Consider the following 25,331-nt stretch of genomic DNA (forward strand, 5'->3'; position numbering starts at 1 on the left):
TCATAATTGGTAAATGTTGTAGCCCTAAGCCTTAGAATTCCCTCTATAAACCACTCTGCTTCTCTCATCTCCCTTGCAAAAACCTCTTAAATTGACAAAGCCTGTCCTAAAATCTCTATTTGTTTTGTTTAGGATCTAACTACTCCATTGTGGATAGCTGCACAGATGGGACACAGTGGTATTGTTAAGCTGCTTCTCCAGCAGGGAGCTAATTCAGATACTCCTCGGAAGGTCAGATCTCTCTTTGTGAAAGCTTGCACTCAATTTCTATCAGTTCAGTGGAAACCTATTAATAGTTGTTTGCTAGGACAGAGTTTGACTATTGCTGAAAAAAGAGACTTTATTGTCAAAGCTTTTTGTCTTGTATTCACTGTGACAATTTGCAAGCATGCCAAATATAAAGGGAACAACAATTTATAGCACATAAGAGGAGTTTGCTGATTGATTGCTAGACATTGCCATGGATAATGTGCTAGTTGATGGTGACTGACAGTTAACTGCCAAACATTCTTTAGTATTTAAACTATGATAGAGAACCCCCTGTCAGATTTCTCAACTAATTTGCCAAGAAATGGGATTTCACTTGACTGCTCTATTTCAAAGGTGAATTTGAGAACAGGATGGGGGCCATTAAGGCATGAAAGGTAATTCTCAGATGCAACTGCAGATTTAAATAAAACAAACATTAAAGTTAAAAAAAATTGCTGGACTTTTGTAAGCGTGGTTAGCTGCTGTCTAATTTCAAGGAGAAATTAGATATAGGTCTTGGGGCTAAAGGGATCAGAATATTGCTTTTGATCAGAATGAATAGCGGTGCAGGCTCAAAGGGCCAAATAGACTACTTCTGCTTCTATTTGTTTCTCGCCTTCACATTCTATAGCCAGTTTGTGCTTTTGTCGGTCTCTGTGCGCTTCTAGCAGTCGCTTCCTCGTCGAATGTGCTCCACTCCTTTTCCCGTCAGTTGCCCTCCCGACAGTCTTGGTGCATCCGATGGAAAGATCCCTCTCCTATACCTGGCGCCTGAGTCCCTTTGCGACCACTGCCTTCAGCCTTACTAATGAGTACCTCTCTGCCATCAAATGAGGTCTGAGTCGCCTTGTGAGCGCTTCTTTTGATGTGGGGATAATATTTCTGGGTGGTGTGGGGCTCATGATAGGCTATGGACCCCCATGATAGCTGGGGATGTTGGAGTTCATTGAGGTCAGCTGCAGCAGCAGAGACCCGACAGATCTCTCTCTCTCTTTCTGTCAGGCCTCTGGCCACAAAGGTCTGCACATGCACAAACAGCTTCCTCTGCTGCTAGAGCAAGCAGGCTGGTGACTTAAGCCCCACCCACTGCTTTTAGTAGCTGGAAATAGTATAGCCCATTTTTTCATAGTCTATGTCGATAAGACTCAGAGTAAAGACTTGCCCAGAAAATGGATCTGAAACTTTAATTTGTTCGTGCTAGCTAGTCACTTCGTACTTTTCTTGTAAAATCGCACCCATGGACTGTTTTCCTACTGGCCTCCACAGTGAGAAACACTGCCCATTCCCACCCCCACCACAGGAGTTAGTCCCACATGCAAGTGTTCTGTCCCTGTCTTTATGGTCATATTAGGACATGCATGCAGCCTGTATCAATTTGAGAATCATAGACCCCATCATCAACAGTAATAGTAGGCCCACTCTGATGTCTTCTGGTCTCATGCATGAAAATATTTAACACTTGAACAAGTCATAAGTATGATAAATTAAATCAGAACAATAACAGGGGTTCAATAAAAATGTCACTTGTGAAATTACATTTCATGTAGGAAAATGTGAAGTTGTGCACTTTGGTAAGGATAATGGACCTGAATAATATTTGAATGGAAAAAGCTACCACACAAGGGTTTTGGGATCTTGTGCATTAATCACAAGTGTTTAGCAGGTCATAGGGAAGGCAAGTGTAATGTTGGCCTTTATTCCAAAGGGAAAGAATTATAAAAATAGGGAAGTTTTGTTAAAACTATACAAGGCACTGGTTAAATTGCATCTGGAATGCCATGAACAGTTTTAACATAAGAACATAAGAACATAAGAAATAGGAGCAGGAGTAGGCCATCTAGCCCTTCGAGCCTGCCCCGCCATTCAATAAGATCATGGCTGATCTGTCGTGGCTCAGTTCCACTTTCCCGCCCTCTCCCCATAACCCTTAATCCCCTCTCTTATCAAGAACCCATCAACCTGCTTCTTAAAAATATTTAGCGAGGCAGCCTCCACCACTTCAACGGGCAGAGAATTCCAGAGATTCACCACCCTTTGAGTGAAGAAGTTCCTCCTCAACTCCGTTCTAAACCGCCTCCCCTTTATCTTGAGGCTGTGCCCCCCAGTCCTACTGTCTTTTTTGAGCGGGAAGAGTCTCTCCACCTCTATCCTATCCATCCCATTCATCATCTTATACGTCTCAATGAGATCTCCCCTCATTCTTCTAAACTCTAACGAGTACAAGCCTAGTTTATTCAGCCTCTCCTCATAGCTCAATCCCCTCAACTCCGGTATCAGCCTAGTAAACCTCCTCTGCACTCCCTCCAGGGCCAAAATATCCTTGCGCAGGTTTTGAACCCCATATCTAAGGAAAGGTATACTAGCATTGGAGACTGTTCAGAGTATGTTCAAGAGGTTGATCCTAAGTGCGGAAGGATTTTCTTGTGAGGAGAGATTGAGTAGGTTGGAATTCAGAAGAACAAAAAGCAACCTTATTAAAACATATAGGATTCTTGGAGACTTGTCAGGGTAGATGCTGAGACGTCATTTCCCCTTGTGGGAGAGTCTAGGACCAGAGGCCTTAATCTCAGAGTAAGGAGTCGTCCATTTAAGACAGACGAGAAGGAATTTCATCTCTTAGAGGGTAGTGAACCAGTGGAATTCTTGACCACAGAAGGCTGAAGAGGATGGGTGGTTAAATATGCTCAAGGCTGAGATAAAGGGATTCAACAACTATGGGGATGAGGTGAGAAAATGGAATTGAAGATCATCATATCAGATCGGTCATGATCTCAATTAATGGCAGAGCAGACCCAATAGGCCAAATGATCTACTACTACTCCTACGTCTTCTGGTCTTACGCATGAAGATATTTTGTCACTTGAACAAGTCAAAGATGAATTAACATAAACTGAAATCTCTTTCACATAGAAAAACTTTGCAACTTGGATTGTTGTGAAATGCATAAAATTAACATTTCTGATTATGAAAATCTTTAAGTTAACAAGCCAGAAACCCCATGTTAATCCACAATTATTACTCTTTCAAAAGGATGGCTCAACACCTTTGTTCAAAGCTGCATACAAAGGTTTTACGGAAGTTGTTCGAGAGTTACTGACATATTCTCCTTCACTGGGAATTCTTGAGGTAAAAATTAAATTATTTTTATGTCAATATTGATTTGAGAAACAGTCCCAAGTCATAAATCTAAGATAACATTGTCTGAATCAGGAATGGGATGCAAGTTATGATAAACCTGTATAAACACTAGTTCAGCATCAACTGAAGTACTGCATCTCGTTCTAGGCAGTTCCAGTTAAGGAAGAATGTGAAAATATTGCAGTGTGCAGGAACAAAAATCACAAGAAATGTTCTAGGAATGTGCACTTAATGCACATGGATAGATTGTTGATAAATGTTTAGACTGTTATCCTTGGAGAAGATTGAGAGATTTGATAGAAGTATTTAAAATCATGAGGTGTCTTTCCAAAGTAAAGAGGGATAAACTGATGGCTTTGTAATTGTACTCCTAAGTCCCTCTGTTCCTCAACACTCCCCAGGGCTCTACTATTCACTACATAAGTCCTATCCTGATTTTACTTTCCAAAATGCAGTACCTCACACTTACCCGTATTGAAATCCATTTGCCAATCCTTGGCCCATTTCCCTAAGTGATCAAGATTCCCCTGTCAATTTTCATAATCTCCTTTGCCATCAACGATATCTCCTAATTTAGTATCATCCACAAACTTACTAACCACGCTTTGTACATCTTCATCCAAATCATTTACATAAATAATGAATAACAAGGGCCCCAACACCGACCCCTGAGGCACACCACTAGTCTCCGAGGAACAACCTTTGACCCTCTGCTTCCTACCATTGATCCAATTTTGAATCCAATTACCTAGTTCTTCCTGGATCCCATGCGACCTAACCTTCCAGACTAGTCTGCCATGCAGGACCTTGTCAAAGGCCTTGGTAAAGTCCATATAAACAACATCTACTGCCCTATCTTAATCCATCCTCTTGATTACCTCTGACTCGCCAGACATGACTTCTCCTGCTCAAAGCTGTGTTGACTATGCTTAATCAGACCTTGTCCATCCAAATGTTGGTAGATCTTGTCCCTCAGAATCCGTTCAAAAGTGCACTATATTGAAATCTCTATTCACAGCTTTCTATTATTACTGTTGGGACCTGGCTCCCATTTTTTTGCCCCATTCTAGTTGCCCAAAGAAGTTAATAGTGAATCTTCTTAATGCAGTTTTGATACAGTTGAGTGGTTTACTAGGTCACTTCAAAAAGCAGTTAAAAATCAACCATGAAGCGTGTGTTCAGAGTTATGTATAGGTCAGGCCAGGTAAGATTAACCAGTTTCCTTCCCTAAAATAATTAGTTTAAAGATCTCAAATGAATGCTCAGATGGTCATGATGGAATTTGAACCCACATTCTTAGGATCACAAAACAGAAACAGAAAATAGGAGCAGGAATGTGATGTGAGAAAAAATGTTTTCACACAATGTGTGTTCGGTCTGGAATGCTCTGCCTGGAAATGTATTGGAGGCAGGTTCAACCAAGGTACTAAGGGGCAATTTAGCATGGCCAATCAATCTATCCTTCACACCTTTGGAGTGTGGGAGGAAACTGGAGCACCTGGAGGAAACCCACGCAGACACCGGGAGAATGTGCAAATTCCACACAGAGTAACCGGAGCCCGGAATTGAACCCTGATCCCTAGTGCTGTGAGGCAGCAGTACTAAGCACTGTGCCAAGATGAAAGGCTGCAGAAAACTGCAGTTCAGAGGGATCTGGGGATCCAGTTGCATAGATTAAAGCACTTGGGATTGGGGGAGTGTATTGAGATGGATAGAAAACTGAACAAGGACAAAGAACAATACAGTACAGGAACAGGCCCTTTGGCCCTCCAAGCCTGCACTGCTCATATGCCCAACTAGACCATTTGTTTGTATCCCTCTATTCCCAGTCTGTTCATGTGGCTAAGTCTTAAACGATCGCAGTGTGTCAGCCTCAACCACTTTGCTTGGCAGTGCATTCCAGGCCCCCACCACCCTCTGTAAAATACGTCCCCCTGACATCTGTGTTGAATCTTGCCCTCCTCACCTTGAACTTGTGAACCCTTGTGTTCGTCACTTCCGACATGGGAAAAAGCTTCCCACTGTTCACCCTATCTGTGCCCTTCATAATTTTAAACACCTCTATTAGGTCACCCCTCATCCTCCATCTTTCCAGGGAGAACAACCCCAGTTTGCCCAATCTCTCCTCATAGCTAAGACCCTCCATACCAAGCAACATCCTGTAAACCTTTTCTGTACTCTCTCTAAAGCTTCCACGTCCTTCTGGTAGTGTGGTGACCAGAACTGGACGCAGTACTCCAAATATGGCCTAACTAACGTTCTATGTAGCTGCAACATCACATGCCAACTTTTATACTCTATGCCCCGTTCAATAAAGGCAAGTATGCCTTATGCCTTGTTCACCACCCTCTCCACCTGTGCTGCCACCTTTAGGGATCTGTGGACTTGCACCCCCAGGTCCCTCTGTGTGTCTACACTCCTGATGGTTCTGCCATTTATTGTGTAGCTCCCCCTGCCTACATCAGATCTACTGAAATGCATCACTTCGCATTTATCTGGATTAAATACCATCTGCCATTTCTCCACCCAACTTTCCAGCCTATCTATATCCTGCTGTATTCTCTGACAATATAAGAACATAAGAAGTAGGAGTAGGCCATCCAGCCCTTCGAGCCTGCCCCGCCATTCAATAAGATCATGGCTGATCTGAAGTGGATCAGTTCCACTTTCCCGCTCTCTCCCCAGAACCCTTAATTCCCTTGTCTATCAAAAACCTATCTACCCGTGACTTAAATATATTTAGTGAGGTAGCCTCCACCACTTCAACGGGCAGAGAATTCCAGAGATTCACCACCCTTTGAGTGAAGAAGTTCCTCCTCAACTCCGATCTAAACTGCCCCCCACTTATCTTGAGGCTGTGCCCTCTAGTTCTGTTATCCTTTCTAAGCGGGAAGAATCTCTCTACCTCTACCCTATCCATTCCATTCATTATCTTATACATCTCTATAAGATCCCCCCTCATCCTTCTAAACTCAACGAGTACAGACCCAGTCTATTTAGTCTCTGTTGTAGTCCAACCCCTTCATCTCCGGTATCAGACTAGTGAACCTCCTCTGCACTCCCTCCAAGGCCAATATATCCTTCCTCAAGTGCGGCGACCAAAACTGCACACAGTACTCCAGCTGCGGCCTCACCAGTACCCTGTACAGTTGCAGCAAGACCTCCCTACTTTTATATTCTAACTCCCTCGCGATAAAGGCCAACATTCCATTCGCCTTCTTGATCACCTGATGCACCTGCAGACTGGGTTTTTGAGACTCGAGCACAAGGATCCCCAGGTCCCTCTGCACCGTAGCATGCTGCAGCTTTTCGCCTTTTAAATAATAATCCCTCCTACTATTATTTCTGCCAAAGTGGATAACCTCACACTTGCCAACATTATACTCCATCTGCCAGGTCCTCGCCCACTCGCTTAACCTATCCAGATCCCTCTGCAGACTTTCCACACCCCATGCAATTTGCTTTTCCACTCATCTTTGTGTCATCAGCAGATTTCGTCACCCTACACTCAGCCCCCTCCTCCAGATCACCTATATAAATGGTAAATAGCTGAGGCCCCAGCACCGATCCCTGCAGCACTCCACTAGTCACCAACTGCCAATCAGAATAGTACCCATTGATAACAACTCTCTGCTTCCTATTAGACAGCCAATCCTCTATCCACGCTAACACCTTACCCCCGACTCTGTGCACCCTAACCTTCTGTAGCAACCTTTTATGAGGCACCTTATCAAATGCCTTTTGGAAATCTAAAAACACCACATCCACCGGTTCCCCGCTGTCTACCGCACTAGTCACATCCTCATAGAAATCCAATAAAATCGTCAAACACGACTTCCCCTTAACGAATCCGTGCTGCGTCTGCTTTATCAAACCATTCTTTTCTAGGTGCCTCGCTATTTCTTCTTTGATGACGGAATCAAGCATTTTTCCAACTATAGACATTAAACTAACGGGACTATATTTCCCTGTCTTTTGTCTGCTACCTTTTTTAAACAGCGGCGTAACATTAGCCGTTTTCCAATCTTCCGGCACTTCCCCAGAATACAGCGAATTTTGGCAAATAATTACTAAGGCATCCACTATCACCTCTGCCATTTCTTTCAGAACCCTGGGATGCATTCCATCCGGTCCTGGGGACTTGTCCACCTTCAGTCCCATTAGTCTATTAAGCACTACCTCTCTAGTGACAGTAATCGCATTCAGGCTCTCAACTCCTACCATCCTTCTATCTTTAAGATCCGGCAAACTATTCATGTCCTCCTCCGTGAAGACCGAGGCAGAAAACTTATTTAAAGCTCAGCCATTTCCTCATCACCCACCGCTAAATCCCCCCTCTCATCCTCCAAGGGTCCAACGTTCACTCTAGCCAGCCTCCTCTTCTTTATATATTTGTAAAAACTTTTACTGTCCTTTTTTATATTTGGTGCTAGTTTAGCTTCATAGTCTATCTTTCCTTTCTTTATCACCTTCTTAGTCATTCTTTGTTGATTTTTAAATTTTTCCCAACCTTCTAATTGCCCACTACTTTTAGCCACTTTGAACACATCAGCTTTTAATTTAATACTCTCCTTTATTTCCTTAGATAACCATGGCTGGTTATCCCTTCTCCTACATTCCTTCTTTACCATCGGAATATATTTCCGCTGAGTACCGAGAAAGATCTCCTTAAAAATCCTCCACTGTTCCTCAGCCGTCCTACCAACCAATCTGCGCCCCCAATCTACATTCGCCATCACTATCCGCAAGTCCAGCAATCTTTTTGTGTCGTCGGCAAACTTGCTGATCACACCAGCTACATCTTCTTCCAAATCATTTGTATATATCACAAACAGCAGAGGTCCCAGTACAGAGCCCTGCGGAACACCACTAGTCACAGACCTTCAACTAGAAAAAGACCCCTCCACTGCTACCCTCTGTCTTCTATGGCCAAGCCAGTTCTCCACCCATCTAGCTAGCTCCCCTTTTATCCCGTGAGATTTAACCTTTTGCACCAGCTGGTTGACAGAGAGGAAACAAAGAGTAGGAATTAATGGGTGCTTTTCAAATTGGCAGGCAGTAACTACTGGGGTGCCACAGGGATCAGTGCTGGGACCCCAGCTATTCACAATGTGTTAATGATTTGGATGAGGGAACAAAATGTAATATCTCAAAGTTTGCTGATGATACCAAGTTGGATGGGAGGGTGAACTGTGATGAGAATGCAGAGATCCTTCAGAATGATCTGGACAGGTTGGGTGAATGAGCTTATCAATGGCAGATGCAATATTATTTGGATAAGTGTGAGGTTATTCAGTTTGGAAGCAAAAACAAGGCAGCAGATTACTACCCAAATGGCTGTAAATTATGCAGTGGGACCTGGGTGTCATTGTGCACCAGTCACTGAAGGTAAGCATGCAGGTGCAGCAGGCGGTAAAGAAGGCAAATGGCATGTTGGCCTTCACTCGAGAGGTTTTAAATACAGGAGCAGGGATGTGTTGTTGCAATTATACAGGGCTTTGGTGAGGCCACACCTAAGAGTATTGTGTGCTGTTTTGGTTTCCTTTTCTGAGGAAGGATTTTCTTGCTCTTGAGGGAGCATAGTGAGGGTTTACCAGGCTAATTCCAGGGATGGTGAGATTGATGTACGAAGACAGATTAAGTAGGTTAGGACTGTTCTGCTGGCCTTCAGGTGAATGAGGGAGGATCTCATAGACTTATAAAATTCTAACAGGACTAGACAGAGTAGATGCAGGGAGAATATTCCTGATGGTGGGGGAGTCCAGAACCAGGGGTCACAGTCTGAGGATTCATAAGAACATAAGAAATAAGAGCAGGAGTAGGCCATCAAGCCCTTCAAGCCTGCCCCTCCACTCAGTAAGATAATAGCTGATCTGAAAGTGGTGACTAGTGTGGTAGAAAGAGGGGAACCGGTGGATGTGGTGTTTTTAGATTTCCAGAAGGCATTCAATAAGATGCCTCACAAAAGGTTGCTGCAGAAGGTTAGGGTACACGGAGTTGGGGGTAAAGTGTTGGCGTGGATTGAAGATTGGCTACCTAACAGGAAGCAGAGAGTTGGAATAAATGAGTGTTTTTCTGGTTGGCAGTTGGTGACTAGTGGTGTACTGCAGGGATCGGTGCTGGGGCCTCAACTGTTTACCATATACATAGACGATCTGGAGGAGAGGGCCGAGTGTAGGGTAACAAAGTTTGCTGATGACACAAAGATGAGTAGAAAAGCGAATTGCGTGGAGGACACGGAAAGTCTGCGGAGAGATTTGGATAGGCTGAGTGAGTGGGCGAGGACCTGGCAGATGGAGTATAACATTGGCAAATGTGAGGTTATCCACTTTGGAAGAAATAATAGTAGGATGAATTATTATTTAAATTGTGAAAAGTTGCAGCATGCTGTTGTGCAGAGGGACCTGGGGGTCCTTGTGCCTGAATCGCAAAAGCTCAGGTGATCAAGAAGGTGATCGCAGCAGGTGATCAAGAAGGCGAATGGAATGTTGGCCTTTATAGCGAGGGGGATAGAATATAAAAGTAGGGAGGTCTTGCTGCAACTGTACAAGGCACAGGTGAGGCTGCAACTAGAGTACTGCGTGCAGTTTTGGTCCCCTTATTTGCGAAAGGATATATTGGCCTTGGAGGGAGTACAGAAAAGGTTCACCAGGCTGACGCCAGAGATGAGGGGGTTAGCTTATGAGGAGAGATTGAGTAGATTCGGCCTGTACTCGTTGGAGTTTAGAAGGCTGAGGGGGGATCTTATAGAGACTTACAAGATAATGAAGGGGCTAGATAAGTTAGAGGTAGAGAGATTCTTTCCATTTAGAAAGGAAACCAGAACTAGAGGGCATAGCCTCAAAATAAGGGGGGGTGGGTGCAGTTTAGAACAGAGTTGAGGAGGAACTTCTCTCAGAGGGTGGTGAATCTCTGGAATCTCTGCCCATTGAAGTGGTGGAGGCTATCTCATTGAATATGTTTAAGTCACGGGTAGATAGATTTCTGATTGATAAGGGAATTAAGGGTTATAGGGAGCAGGCGGGTAAGTGGAACTGATCCACTTCAGCTCGGCCATGATCTTATTGGATGGCGGGCAGGCTCAAAGGGCTAGATGGCCTACTCCTGCTCCTATTTCTTATGTTCTTATGTAGTTTCAATTATCCGCCTGCTCCCCATGACCCTTAATTCCCTTATCGATCAGAAATCTATCTTCCTGTGACTTAAACATATTCAACGATGTAGCTTCCACTGCTTCAATGGACAGAGAATTCCAGAGATTCACTACCCTCTGAGAGAAGAAGTTCCTCCTCAACTCTGTTCTAAACTGACCCCCCCTTATTTTGAGGCTGTGTCCTCTAGTTCTTGTTTCCTTTCAAAGTGGAAAGAATCTCTCTGCCTCTACCTTATCTAGCCCCTTCATTATCTTATATGTCTCTATAAGATCACCCCTCAGCCTTCTAAACTCCAACGAGTACAGGCCCAATGTACTGAATCTCTTCTCATAAACGAACCCCATCATGTCTGGTATCAACCTGGTGAACCTTCTCTGTACTCCCTCCAAGGCCAATATATCCTTTCACAAATAAGGGGACCAAATTGCACACAGTACTCTAGTTGCGGCCTCACCAGTGCTTTGTACAATTGCAGCAAGACTTCCCTGCTTTTATATTCCATCCCCCTCGCGATAAAGGCCAACATTCTATTTGCCTTCTTGATCATCTGCTGCACCTGCAGACTGAGTTTTTGCGATTCATGCACAAGGACGCCCAGGTACCTCTGCACAGTAGCATGTTTAATTTTTCACCGTTTAAATAATAGCCCATTTTACTATTATTCCTTCCAAAGTGGATAATCTCACACTTGCCAATGTTATACTCCATCTGCCAGATACTCAGCCTATCCAAATCTCTCTGCAGACTCTACGCAATTCGCTTTCCCATTCATCTGTGTGTCATTCGGGATAGACCATTTAGGATGGAGGTGAGGAGACATTCCTTCACCCAAAGAGTGATGTGCCTGTGGAAGTCATTACCACAGGAAGTAGTTGATGCTAAAATATTAAATGCATTCAAGAGGCAGCTGGATATAGCTCTTGAGGTGAATGGGATCAAAGGGTATGGGGAGAAAGCAGGATTAGGCTATTGAGTTGGATGATCAGCAATGATCATTATAAATGACGGAGCAGGCTCGAAGGGCAAAATGGCCACCTCCTTCTTCTGTAAATCACAAAAAGCTAGCATGCAAGTTCTGCAGGTAATAGCGAAGGCATGTGCAATTTGGCCTTCATTTCAAAGGAAATGAAGTATAAAACTGGGGAGGTCTTGCTAAAGCTACAAAAGGCACTAGTTAGACCTGAAATGCTATGAACGGTTTTGATTTGTTTATTTGAGAAAAGATATATTTGTAATGGAGGCAGTCCAGAGAAGATTCACAAGATTGATCCTGGATATGGAGGAATTTTCTTTCAAGGAGAGAAAGGTTGGTGGATTTGCGGATAGCAATGAGAACCATTAGAGGATACAGCAGGATATAGATCGGTTGAAGACTATTGCAGAGAGATGGCAGATGGAGTTTAATCTGGACAAATCCAAGGTAATGCATTTTGGAAGGTCTAATACAGATAGGAAATATACAGTAAATGGCAGAACCCTTAAGAGTATTGTCAGGCAAAGGGATCTGGGGGTACAGGTACACAGGTCACTGAAAGTGGCAATGCAGGTGGAGAAGGTAATCAAGAAGGCAAATGGCATGCTTGCCTTCATCGGCCGGGCCATTGAGTTTGAAAATTGGCAAGTCATGTTGTAGTTTTATAGAACCTTAGTTTGGCCGCACTTGGAATATTGTGTTCAATTCTGGTCACCGCACTATCAGAAGTATGTGGAGGCTTTGGAGAGGGTACAGAAAAGATTTACCAGGATGTTGCCTGGTATGGAGGGCATTAGCTATGAGGAGAGGTTGGAGAAACTTTGATTTGTCCTCACTGGAACAATGGAGGTTGAGGGGCGACCTGATAGAAGCCTACAAGATTATGAGAGGCATGGACAGTCTTGGATAGTGAGAAGCCTTTTCCCAAGGTGGAAGAGTCAATTACTAGGGGCCACATGTTTAAGGTGCAAGGGGCAAGGTTTAAAGGAGATACACGAGGCAGATTTTTTACACAGTAGTGGGTGCCTGGAACTCGTTGCCGGGGGAAGCAGTGGAAGCGGATACAGTAGTGACTTTTAAGGGCACCTTGACAAATACATGAATAGGTTGGGAATAGAGAGACATGGTCCCCGAAAGGATAGGGGTTTTTAGTTAAGTTGGGCAACATGGTCGGGGCAGGCTTGGAGGGCCAAAAGGCTTGTTCCTGTGCTGTCGTTTTCTTGTTCTTTTGAGAGGTTGAGTAGGTTGGGCCTGTACTCATTGGCATTTAGAAGAATGAGAAGAGAAGTGGGCTATTATTGAGACACAGGATTCTCAGAAGGCTTGACAGGGTAGATGCTGAGAAATTATTTCCCTTTGTGACATTGAGGTTCCATGCCAGCAACATGATAAGGTTTACGTAACCTCATTCAAAGTATTCCATGTTTAAAAATAAGCAGATACCCTAAATGTTGCCTGCTAACTTCAACATTTTTTTTTATTTTATCCCACTGAAAATTTATTTCCTTCTCGGAACTCCTGCCCACATGTCACACCTTATCCTATTTCCCAGTCAAGACAGCCAGGTATCGATTTACTGTCTTGTAGCGTTTTTGGTAATCATAACCCTACTTGAAACAGGTGGCCAGTTAACATGTACGTAGCCATGGTGTATTAAATTGTATTGTGGTTTGATTAATGCAATGTTGGTTGCATTGAATGCAGGACAGATTATTGACTTTTTGTTTGCCTATACAGAATGGGACAACAGCTCTCCATGCTGCAGTTTTAGGAGGCAGTGTTAGAACAGTTGGCCTTCTCCTTGATTCTGGAGCAGATCCAAGTTTAAGGAATACGGTAATAAGCACTTACCTTTTGCCTTTTACTTCCTGATGTTTGTAAGCCCAGGGTTAGGTATTCAGCTTCACAGAACATTTTTTTCAGACATTAACTAGCTCATCAAGGCTGCAAGATGGGGTGCAGTAAGACATGCATCCACATTTCAGGCTACCCACTATATTGATGAAATACAACTAGAAAATGCTGAAAGTATTTACGTCAAATAGCATCTGCGGAGAGAGCAAAGGAGATAACAATTAATGATTGACCTTTCATCAGTAATGTTAACATTGGTTAAAAAATGGTTGTGAAGTGTTTGTACTAGTTTTGCAGCAGATGTCAGAAACATTTAAAAGGGGGATTTTTAACAAATTCATTTGAGGGAGGTGTGCTTTGCTGGCTAGGCCAGCATTCATTGCCCATTCCTAATTGCCCTTAGGGTCCTGTGTAGATTGCCCCAGTGCTTTGCTTGCGACGTGCTGGCCAGCAGGAAGTCCCCCTTACCAGCAGTATTTGAAGGGATCACACTAATCTTACAAATTAATTTCTGGTTTCTCCTTTCAGGCCAATTAACTTCTCAGCAATTTTTTTTTGTTTGAATCGCTCTGGAATGTTCATTTGTGTAAAGAAAAAGAGGTTTTGTTCCACCTTTTCTGTTCAAAAATATGAAATCCAATACACTTTTACCTCTCCTCAGCTCTGAAGAAGTCATACATACTCGAAACATTAACCCTGTTTCTTTCTCCAGTTTTTCCAGCATTTTGTTATTTTTGAACCATTTTGGTGTTATCCAGTTCTTCGCTGCCTCAGAAATAATTTGACTGCCATCAGGGGTAGCCATCTTAGGGCTGCCATTTTAGGAAGAAGTATCAAGACACTATAGGGTTGGAGCAGCTGTTACAAGGAGGAGGAGGAGGAGGAGGCACTGCATGAGAGGTCATATTCACAGTGGGTATTCAAAGATCCCTTCTACATTAATTTTACTCAGGGGCAATGTCTTAGTCACAGTTGCTCTACCAAACAGCCAGTCACCATGCTACATTATCTGCTACAGGCACAACTCCAGTCTCAAACCACAGAATGGACAATACTGCCTACGTCTGTCCTGGTCAGCTTGGCTCTCAACTTTTACACTGCAGGTTTCTTTCATACTGCCAAACTTCCAGTACATTGGTGTATCAGGGAGGTGACTGAAGCTGTCTATACCAGGAGGAAAACAATGACACAGGAAGAGAAAGCATTAGATTTCACATTAGGCTTTAACTGGGTGCATGGTGTTAGATTGGCTGAAACTTTCCCTGCTAGGACTAAGTTCCATGGCAGGGATGGGGATTGTTTCCTGCCAGAGAGGCTATTGGGAATTTGTACTGTATCATGTGATCCTGGCCTCAAAAATGCATTGGGGGTTTTGCAATACTTTGAGCGGTAGAAACAAAAATGTAGATTTACAGCATACAAGGAAGCCGTTAGCATGTTGTGCTTGTGCTGGCTGAAAAAGAGCTAAGCTGTCTGATCCTATGTTCTCGTTTACGATGGGATTTTCCAGCCACGCTCGCCCCAAAACTGGAAAATCCGATCTGAGGTCAATGTATCTTTGCACGGTCTGCCCCACACCTGCTACAATTCCTGTGGTGGGCAGGATGGGAAAATTCCTCCTTTATCTCTGTAGGTTATGGCACCTCAAATGCATACACAAATATATTTGCAATGAGTTCCAGACTCTCATCATGCTTCTAGATTTTTTTCATTCTATACCAATCCTCTGTGCTGCCTTTATTCCAAGCAGGTTGCCAAGTTACATACTGGCAATTGAACAATAGCTTACCCTATCTAAACATGACTCAAAACTCCTGTCATGATGCAAAACAGACCAACAACGTGAGTAATGAGAAACTTAATTGAACTAACTATTGGCTTGCTCAAATCAACAGTCCACTTCCTGGCCCAATCTGGAGAAACTCTACAGTACATCCGTGTACGTTTATCATCACCTGCAAGAAAAGGAGTTGGAAGAAAAAGAGGAGAAATATCAACTGACAGTGTCTGTTTGCGATTTGAAGTGTGATAAGTCTGATTGATTCCTTAGCCTCTCTGTCGCCATATGACCATGCCATGAATCTGTTTCTAGAGATAGATATCTTGTAATCAGTTCAAAGTACAAGAAAATTACAGCACAGGAAACAGGCCCTTTGGCCCTCCAAGCCTGCACCAACCATGCTGCCCGACTGAATTAAAACCCCCCACCTTACCCTACCAGGGATTGTATCTCTCTATTCCCATCCTATTCATGTATTTGTCAAGACGCCCCTTAAAAGCCACTATCATATCTGCTTCCACCACCTTCCCTGGCAGTGAGTTCCAGACACTCACTATTCTGTGTAAAAAAAAACAACCTGCCTCGTACATCTCCTTTAAACCTTGCCTCTTGCACCTTAATCCTGTGCTCCCTAGTAATTGACTCTTCCACCCTGGGAAAAAGCTTCTGACTATCCACTCTGTCCATGCCCCTCAATCTTGTAGACTTCTATTAGGTCATCCCTTAACCTCCATCGTTCCAGTGAGAATAAACCAAGTTTCTCCAACCTCTTCTCATATCTAATGCCCTCCATGCCAGGCAATATCCAGGTAAATCTTTTCTGTATCCTCTACAAAGCCTCCACATCCTTTTGGTAGTGTGGCAACCAGAATTGACCAATATATTCCAAATGTGGCCTAAGGTTCTATAAAGCTGTAACATGACTTGCCAATTTTTAAACTCAATGCCCCGGCCAATGAAGGCAAGCATGCCACATGCCTTCTTGACTACCTTCTCCACCTACTTTGCCACTTTGTGACCTGTGTATCTGTGCACCCAGATCCCTCTGCCTATCAATATTCTTAAGGGTTCTGCCACTTACTGTATATTTCCTATCTGTATTAGATCTTCCGAAATGCATTACCTTGCATTTGTCCGGATTAAACTCCAACTGTCATCTCTCCACCCAAGTCTCCAACTGATCTATAGCCTGCTGTATCCTCTGATGGTCCTCATCACTATCCACAAATCCATCAACCTTTGTGTCGTCCACAAACTTCCTAATCAAATAGGTAGGAAAAGGGACGGGGATATAAAACAGAAATTCAGAGAGTTAGGGTGGAAGCTTAGGGCTAAAACAAACAGAGTGGTTATCTCTGGTTTGTTACCTGTGCCGCAGGATAGCATGGAGAAGAATAAAGAGAGAGAACATTTGAACTTGTGGCTAAAGGGATGGCGCAGAAGGGAAGGGTTCAGATACTTGGACAATTAGGGCTCATTCTGGGGTAGGTGGGACCTCTACAAGAGGGATGGTCTGCACCTGAACCAGAGGGGTACTAATATCTTGGGGGGGGTTTAAACTGATTCAGAGGAGGGATGGGAACCTGAATTGTAGCTCCAATGTACAGGAGGATGAGAATAGGGAGGTCATGGATAAGGTTTCGAGGTCACAGCAGTGTATTGGCAGGCAGGAGGGTGGTTTGAAGTGTGTATACTTTAATGCGAGAAGCATACGCAATAAGGTGGACGAACTTGCAGCCTGGATTGGTGCCTGGGACTTCGATGTTGTGGCCATTTCAGAGACATGGATAGAGCAGGGACAGGAATGGTTGTTGCAGGTTCCGGGGTTCAGATGTTTCAGTCAGAGCAGAGAAGGTGGTAGAAGAGGGGGAGGTGTGGCATTTAGTCAAGGACAGTATTACGGCGGCAGAAAGGATGTTTGATGTGGCCCTCTCTATTGAGGTAGTATGGGCTGAGATTAGAAACAGGAAAGGAGAGGTCACACTGTTGGGAGTTTTTTTATAGGCCTCCAAAAAGTTCCAGAGATGTAGAGGAAAGGATTGCAAAGGTGATCCTGGATAGGTACGAAAGTAACAGGGTAGTTGTTATGGAGGATTTTAACTTTACAAATATCGATTGGAAAAGCTATAGTTCAAGCACGTTAGAGGGGTCAGTTTTTGTCCAATGTGTGCAGGAAGGTTTCATGACACAGTATGTGGATAGGCCAACAAGAGGTGAGGCTACATTGGATTTGGTACTGGGTAATGAACCAGACCAGGTGTTAGACTTGGAGGTAGGTGGGCACTTTGGTGATAGTGACCACAATTCAGTTATGTTTACCTTGGTGATGGAAAGGGATAGGCATATACCGAAGGGCAGAAGTTATGGCTGGGGGAAAGGTAATTATGAGGCTATTAGGTGAGATTTAGGATACATAGGGTGGAGTAGGAAATTGCAGGGGCTGGGAACATCTGAAAGGTGGAGCTTATTCAAGGAACAACTACTGCGAGTCCTTGATAAATATGTACCTGTCAGGCAGGGAGGAAGTGGTCAAGCGAGGGAACCGTGGTGTACTAAGGAAGTTGAACCTCTGGTGAAGAGGAAGAAGGAGGCTTATGTAAAGATGAAACGTGAAGGCTCAGTTAGGGCACTGGAGAGTTATAAATTAGCCAGGAAGGAGCTAAAGAGAGAGTTAAGAAGAGCTAGAAGAGGACATGAGAAGACTTTGGCGGATAGGATCAAGGAAAATCCTAAAGCTTTCTACAGGTATGTCAAGAATAAAAGATTGGTTAGGGCAGGATTAGGGCCAGTCAGAGACAGCAGCGGGAAGTTGTGCATGGAGCCTGAAGCGATAGGAGAGGCACTGAATGAGTATTTTTCGTCAGTATTCACGCAGGAAAAAGTCAGTGTAGTCGAGGAGAATGCTGTGATACCAGGTAGTAGACCAGACGGCATTAAGGTACATAAGGAGGAAGTGTTAGCAATTCTTGAGAGTATGAAAATAGATAAGTTCCCTGGGCTGGATGGGATTTACCCTAGGATTCTCTGGGAGGCTAGGAAGGACATTGTAGAGCCTTTGATCTTCATGTCGTCATTGGCTACAGGTATAGTGCCGGAAGACTGGAGGATAGCAAATGTTGTCCCCTTGTTCAAGAAGGGGAGTAGAGACCATCCTGGGAATTATAGACCAGTGAGCCTTACTTCTGTTGTGGGCAAAGTTTTGAAAAGAATTATAAGGGATAGGATTTATAATCATCTAGAGGGAAATATATTGATTAGGGATTGTTAACATGATCGCGGGGTACATGTGCATAGATCCCTGAAAGTTGGCACCAATTCTTCCGTGTCATGTGTAGCTTCAAACACTTTTGGATTGTTTTGGGTGGTTGAAAGCATAATGAAATTTAGAGTCACAGTAAAAACACCAATTTGTCATACCCTGGGCATTTCCGAGATTCATTTTCCTGTTACCATTCTCCACATCCTTCCTCCTGCTATAGGTATCAAAGGGTTTTCTGTCCTCATAATTTCTGGGTCCCAATCTTTTGCCATACTCTTGTAGCCTACTTCTGCCTGTCTGATCTCACCATCCTGTTAAGTGTATCTTCTACATTGTTTAATCACTGACTAACCCATTTGTGTCTTAAAAGCCACAGGGATAGAATATTTCCCTAAAACGTTTTTTAGGGCCACTGACATTTGATCAAGGTATTTTTATCTGCAAACTTAACTCCCACCAAAACTAGTAACCTATCCATATTTGTAACTTTAGCACAGTCTAGTAACTTAAATGCCAGCTCAGTGTTTTTGCAGTTTTTATATTGTCTACTTAATTCCATCACATATTCTTTAATAGAAACATACTCTGATTTCTGAAGTCTATCAAGTTCTGACCAGGTTTCATATGCACTTATGTCATCCTTTTGATAAATCTTATCCATAAAGTTTAATAAATTGTCCAGACATTTTTCCAAGTTCAAATGTTCCAACTCCAATTTGGAAAATACTTTGTCTGAATTTACTTCTATATGGTAAAGAAAGAAACTTATCCAAAGAAGTTACCATAGTCCACATGATGACTTCACTTCTCTATTGGTCAGAGTTCAGTTTCTGAAAATAATGGTGGTAGTCATCTGACACTTTTACTCTGGGTTCCGCTACTTTGTTGTCTCCTACTCACTCCTGTACTGATTTAAATTCAAATGAAGTCTTTTATTGTCAAAGTCATAACTCACAACCCTTTACTTGGAACCAACAACCATTCTCTGCTACCAGTGTTTGAGCCTGTCAGCTGCTGTTCATTAAAGGACTCACACTTTCTGCTTCTTCATGAAATACCTTTATTTCTTTGATCCAACTCCACACACAATTCTCCACCAACCACCCAGTGCCACCTGTCACCTTCCACACCCGTTGGGCACAGCAGGGGCTGGATGCATTATAGATCCCACTAATCACATTATGATTTGATGTTTTAAGTTTCCTTTGCACTTTTGTTCTGTTTGGGCTGTTCCCCCTCCTTTTGGGGAGTTGACCCTTTTACTTTGTCCCTGAGTTAATTTGAGTTGGTTATCCTAAAAGAGGCCCAGTGCCACCTGTGGCCCCTTTCTATATCAGTTACCTCCACTGAATAATTGACATCAAATTAAGACTTAATTGGAAGGTCTGTTAACCCATTCCTAACAATTGTAGTGATTACCAGTTGCCTAATTTGTCTTATTCAACCATTGGATGTCTCTTTCAGCAAGCCCTTCAAGATCATTGTGGGGAGACAGTGATGTAGTGATCCAGGGTAATGGTTTGGGGACCGCAGTTCGAATCCCACCACAAAAGGTGTTGAAATTGGAATTTAAATTCTGATGACTACGAAACCATTGTCGATTGTTATAAGAACCCAACTGGTTCACTGAAGGAAATCTGTCGTCTTTACCTGGTCTGACCTTTATATGACTCCATATTCACAGCAATGTGATTGACTCTTAACTGTCCTGAGGGATGGGCAATAACTGCTGGCCCAACCAGCAATGCCCACATCTCATGAACCAAAATTTAAAAAAGCAACACAGGGCTCTGACATTTGTAAACGTGTTGTATAATGAACAACATCAGAACAAAGACTGTTCACAAATCATTCAAGAAATATGGGGTATTCAATGCACTTGATGACACAGATCATTATTTGTGGGATGAAATGATGATATGATTGTTGATGATTCCAATTAAGAAGCAGATTGGGACGTGTTATTTGATTTTGACGATGAGTAGAAGGGTGATTTTTATGACTTTAAAAAACTGCATGCCATGGCGTTAAGTAGTACTTTTCCTTGCACTCTGGAGATAACTGAATGAAATTGTATGAATTTTTATATATGGCTTTTGTTTTTGAATGTTATAAGTTTGATTTATTTAGTGTACACAATTAATGTCTGTCTCCATGGAAGTTATTTATTTATAAATAAAAATGCTTTTTGGCTCCTTTTGGGGGTAGAGTTGACAAGAACAGTCTTCAACCCGAGCAACTCTGAAGTAATGTGAGAGAGTGGATTTCAGCGTCTTGAAAATATTATTCTTAAGTCTATTTGCTACTTTATTTGACTAAAGATAACTCAACTTTGACATGAGTATACACAGTAGGCAGAAATAGTTCAGTAGAAATATTTCACATTATGAAATAAGCATTAGTTAATTGTTTGCAAAGGGGAATTGGATACATACTTGAAGGGAAAACATTTGCAGGCCTGTTGGGAGTAGAACTATTTAAGAGCCAGCATAGGCACAGTGAGTCAAATGGCCCTCTCTGTGTTACGTGATTCTGTAATGTTCTATGTTCTATGTTCTATGTTCTACATGCCATATGGTACCAACTGCTTGAAATATTAACTGCTTGTCAGGTGGATGAAAGTAAAGGGCTGAAGGGGCTTCGTAACAGTAAATGTTACTGGAACTATCTGATTGTATGGAGGGTAAGCACTGACATGAACTGCCTGTTTCCATATAATATCGCTGCATGTTGCCAGTGTTATCTTCTGCATGTGATCTTCCACCACACCTGGCTACATCATGAGGGGTATGGGTAGGGTGAACAGTAGGAAGCTTTTTCCCAGGTTGAAGGTGACAAACACGAGGGGTCACAGGTTCAAGGCAAGGGGGGCGAGGTTTAACTCAGATATCAGAGGGACGTATTTTACATAGGGGGTGGTGGGGGCCTGGAGTGCACTGCCAAGCAGGGTGGTGGAGGTGGACATGCTGGGATGGTTTAAGACTTATCTGGATAGTCACATGAGCAGACTGGGAATGGAGGGATACAGAAGAATGGTCTAGTTGGACCAATGAGCAGCGCAGGCTTGGAGCGCCAAAGGGCCTGTTTCTTGTGCTGTACTGTTCTTTGTTCTTTATGAGAAATATGTTCCACTGAAATATTATGGAAACCTCGATTTGCATTTTGTATTTCAGGCAGAAGAATTGCCAGCAGATCTAACAAGGAATGATCGTCTGATCCAACAGCTTCAGTCAAAACAAAGGAGGGCAGAAAGCTGAAGATGTGCAACACACTAGGCACAAGGTTCATTCTGACAAACACACAGTAGTGAGAATTGTAATGGCACCTGCTTCTGACCAGGAACACAATTCAGTTGAGTGATCATAAGAATGTTATGTAAAAATTAGTGAGCCATATAAAGGGTTGTTGTGAATCCCTTTTTTATTTTATTCTAATTAAAACTAAAAATTAGGTTTCATAAGTCTTGTTACTGGTGCCCAATTGTGTTTGGTATTTGATTCATTAAGAATGGATGGATGGAATTTCTTACTTGCTGTTGGTGACTAAATTGTAAACTTGAGAATGAAGAATGCATTTACACTTTTGCTAGAAGTAGCAAAGTATTCCTTCATGTCTCTTGCGAATGGTTAATGTTTTGCCATAAAACAAATTTTTATCAAAATCCATTCTATTATTAATAAATGACAGTGTTGAAATATTGATTTATTATTTCACTAGAAAACATGCTATGCAACTTTCTAAGCATCATCCTGCACAACTGCATGTAGGAGATGGGTCGATTGTACTGAACCAAATAATAATTTTTAAGTTAATATTGTTTTATTAAACCATAACTAAACTGAAATGTTACCAGTATTTATTCGACTGTTTTATTGGAAAATCCAAAATTTTTGACGAATTACCTTGGGAGTATTAGGGTCATGTGAGGCCTCAGGAGGTCATCCCTGCCCTTTGCAAGTTGCTCCTGGTTGAGCTGACTGTCACCTCAACTTTATTTTCTTTTTTGCCAGTTCTGCACCAAAATCCTTGACTACCTTGTCAAGCAATACTCTAACTCAGCCTTGTATATATTCAATGACCCAGCCTCCAATGCTTTCTTTGGAAAATAATTCCACAGACTAATGGCCCTCTGGAGAAAAAAAAATCTCATCTCAGTCTTAAATGGGAGACTGCAAGAGATGGCAGAATCACCTTAGGACCTGCTGTTAGGCATACTGTCACTACTTGACAGCAAAAGGTATTGTTTCACCTACATAAAACTCTACCAGACTCCAAAGTCTCTTAAGAACATAAGAAGTAGCAGTGGTAGTCACTTCAGCTTGCTAAGCCTTTCAAAAAGATCATGATTGATCTGCAATTCCCATGGCAGGCGGGAAATTCCGCCCCTAGCATTCTCACCAATGAATATATTCAAATAAACATCTCTTGCCTTGGAGTCGGAGAGTTCAACAAATTGACAATCCTCAGAGTAAAGAAATTTTTATTTAACTCTATCCTTGGAACAGAAACATATTTAGGCTGTTAAACCACAGAGACTGGGCCCAGGAGAACAGTCTTTGCACTTAAATAAGTAGAATCCACGGCCCTATCAATGTTGGATCTGGGGTCTCATTTTAGTAAGACTGGCTGTGAATGTCTACCATATATCCCAAGGCAGCTCACCAATGGTCCTCAGATTGATCCTAATCCTGTCTAGGGAGTGGGGGCGGGAGGAGGGGGAGATGGGTGGGTGGGGTCAAATGTTGGCAAGTAGTGAGTTACAAGCTACATGGACTGCTCAAATGCATCAGATAATACTGTGAGAAACAAATGCATCTATTAATTGGGAGCCACCTGGTAAGGCAAGTAGCGAGTTACAAGGTAGCAAGCGTTCTCACTGTTACTGGTGTTGAAACAAAAATATACCTGTTCTTCAGGAGCTTCTATGTGGATCTACAGTGGGGAAATTTAGAGACATTCTTGCCTTACCAGGTGGCTCCCAATTAATAGATGCATTTGTTTCTCACAGTATTACCTGATGCGCTTGAGCAGTCCGTGTGGAATGTGGGTATTGTGTTGACCCCCTCCATGAAGAGAGAGTGGTGACTCTACTGGAGAGGCAGATTCAGGGCTCCTTGGGGTTGTGCTTGGGCCTGCAATCCAATCAGGAGGTCACTACCAGTGTAAGAGATGGACAGGGTATCTAGTCCCTCTGCTAGGTGCCCATCCATCAATGATGAGCAGGGAGATGTTAACATGCCTTATGTTGACAAACAAGCTGTCTGTGGGCTCCTCTCAGAGCACTTCGGATGAGGACATCAGCTCCTCCGCCCCTCTGCCAGTGGCTGTTGCATCTGATGCCATGATGACTGAGGAGTTTCCAGCAATGGATACCCTCCCAGGCACAGCCTATTCAGGCTGTAGTGGACAGAAGATGACCACCAAAGTCATCATGGCCACCAGGACAGCAGAGACAGCCTCCAATGCAATGCTGCTGCCAGTGAGGTGGGGTGGATAGGGTGCACCAAGATGCAGCATCTGCAGGTGTAAGTAGAAGGCATGTTGATCAAAACTAGGTGTGTCACGGGTGACATTAGTTGCATTCATTATTTTTAAATTTGTGTTAGGAATGGCAATTTTGTATGTTCTTTGTCTGTTCATGTACAGTAACATGAATATTTGTTTTACTTTAATAGGCCTGAGTTGGCGGGATAGTTTGAATAGGTGCTAGATGCAACACAGGCTTGTAAGTGTTGTGTGGTGCTGATATTCTGGGTTGGGTTATCATTTAATGATTGTTTGCAAAGGAGACAATTCCATTTGCCTGGGGAAGCATCAATGCCTTTGATGCCTAGCTGGAGGTTCCCAGGAACAAAACATCCCTGGTATCTGGGCCTCTGTGACGGTTCCAATTGTCTGCCTCAATGTCCTCACACTGTGCCTCTCCTGGACTTGAACATGGGGAACATGATTGGGAAATTTGCTGATGTGACAAAAAATGGCTGTCTAGCGGACAGTGCAGAGGATAGCTGTCAGCTCCAAAATGATATTATGATTTATGGAAAATGATTTATGGAATGGGCAACAAAGTGGCAGATGGAGTCCAGTCATAGCTGGGGTGCAGAGAAAGATCAACTTAATGTAAGTTGGGTCCATTCAAAAGTCTGATGGCAGCAGGGAAGAAGCTGTTCTTGAGTCAGCTGGTACGTGACCTCAGACTTCTGTATCTTTTTCCCATCACTGGATGAAGAAATTCTAAAAGGTTTTCCATCCACCTGTTTGCCTGTACCACAAGCTATAAATTGCATAAACAGCGTTAAATCACTGTTTGGGTCATTAATGGCTTTAATTGGCCCTTTAACTGTTGGCAGGCACACATCTGATACGCACGTCCAACGATCTCAAAATTGTGTGTATGCATGACGACTTCAGGAAGCACTGCTGACCTAATCTGATGATATTTTACATTTGGTCAAGACGAGCACACACCCATCCCGTGAGTGTAAAATCTGGTCTATGTGATTCATGTACATCTGGATCCCATCACTGAGTTCTGCAATCTCTCTCCATTTAAATAATTTTGGCTCCTGTATTTTTATCAAACTGATCTTTATAGCGAGGGGGATAGAATATAAAAGCAGGGAGGTCTTGCTGCAACTGTACAGGGTACTGGTGAGACCACAGCTGGAGTACTGTGTGCAGTTTTGGTTGCCCCACTTGCGGAAGGATTTAGTGGCCTTGGAGTGAGTGCAGAGAAGATTCACTAGGCTGATACCGGAGATGAGGGGGTTAGCCTATGAAGAGAGACTGAATAGACTGGGTCTGCACTCATTGGAGTTTAGAAGGATGAGGGGGGATCTTATAGAGACGTATAAGATAATGAAGGGGATAGATAGCGTAGAGGTAGAGAGATTCTTCCCGCTTAGAAAGGATAGCAGGACTAGA

General features: G+C 43.0%; 1 protein-coding gene across 1 annotated transcript in view; it reads left to right on the forward strand.

Moving 5' to 3' along the window:
- The window catches only part of ankrd29 (ankyrin repeat domain 29), an 87,356-nt gene extending 65,313 nt beyond the window's left edge, over nucleotides 1–22,043 (forward strand). Inside the window, exons 8-11 of the mRNA XM_080194757.1 lie at nucleotides 133–231; nucleotides 3,280–3,375; nucleotides 13,252–13,350; nucleotides 21,581–22,043. Coding sequence (XP_080050883.1) covers nucleotides 133–231; nucleotides 3,280–3,375; nucleotides 13,252–13,350; nucleotides 21,581–21,664 — 378 coding nt within the window. The 3' untranslated portion in view covers nucleotides 21,665–22,043. The remainder of the gene's footprint in view (nucleotides 1–132; nucleotides 232–3,279; nucleotides 3,376–13,251; nucleotides 13,351–21,580) is intronic.
- Nucleotides 22,044–25,331: the final 3,288 nt, after the last annotated feature.

Source organism: Carcharhinus amblyrhynchos, chromosome 8 (assembly GCF_965287045.1).
Source record: "Carcharhinus amblyrhynchos chromosome 8, sCarAmb.v2.hapA, whole genome shotgun sequence".
NCBI classification, from domain to species: domain Eukaryota; kingdom Metazoa; phylum Chordata; class Chondrichthyes; order Carcharhiniformes; family Carcharhinidae; genus Carcharhinus; species Carcharhinus amblyrhynchos.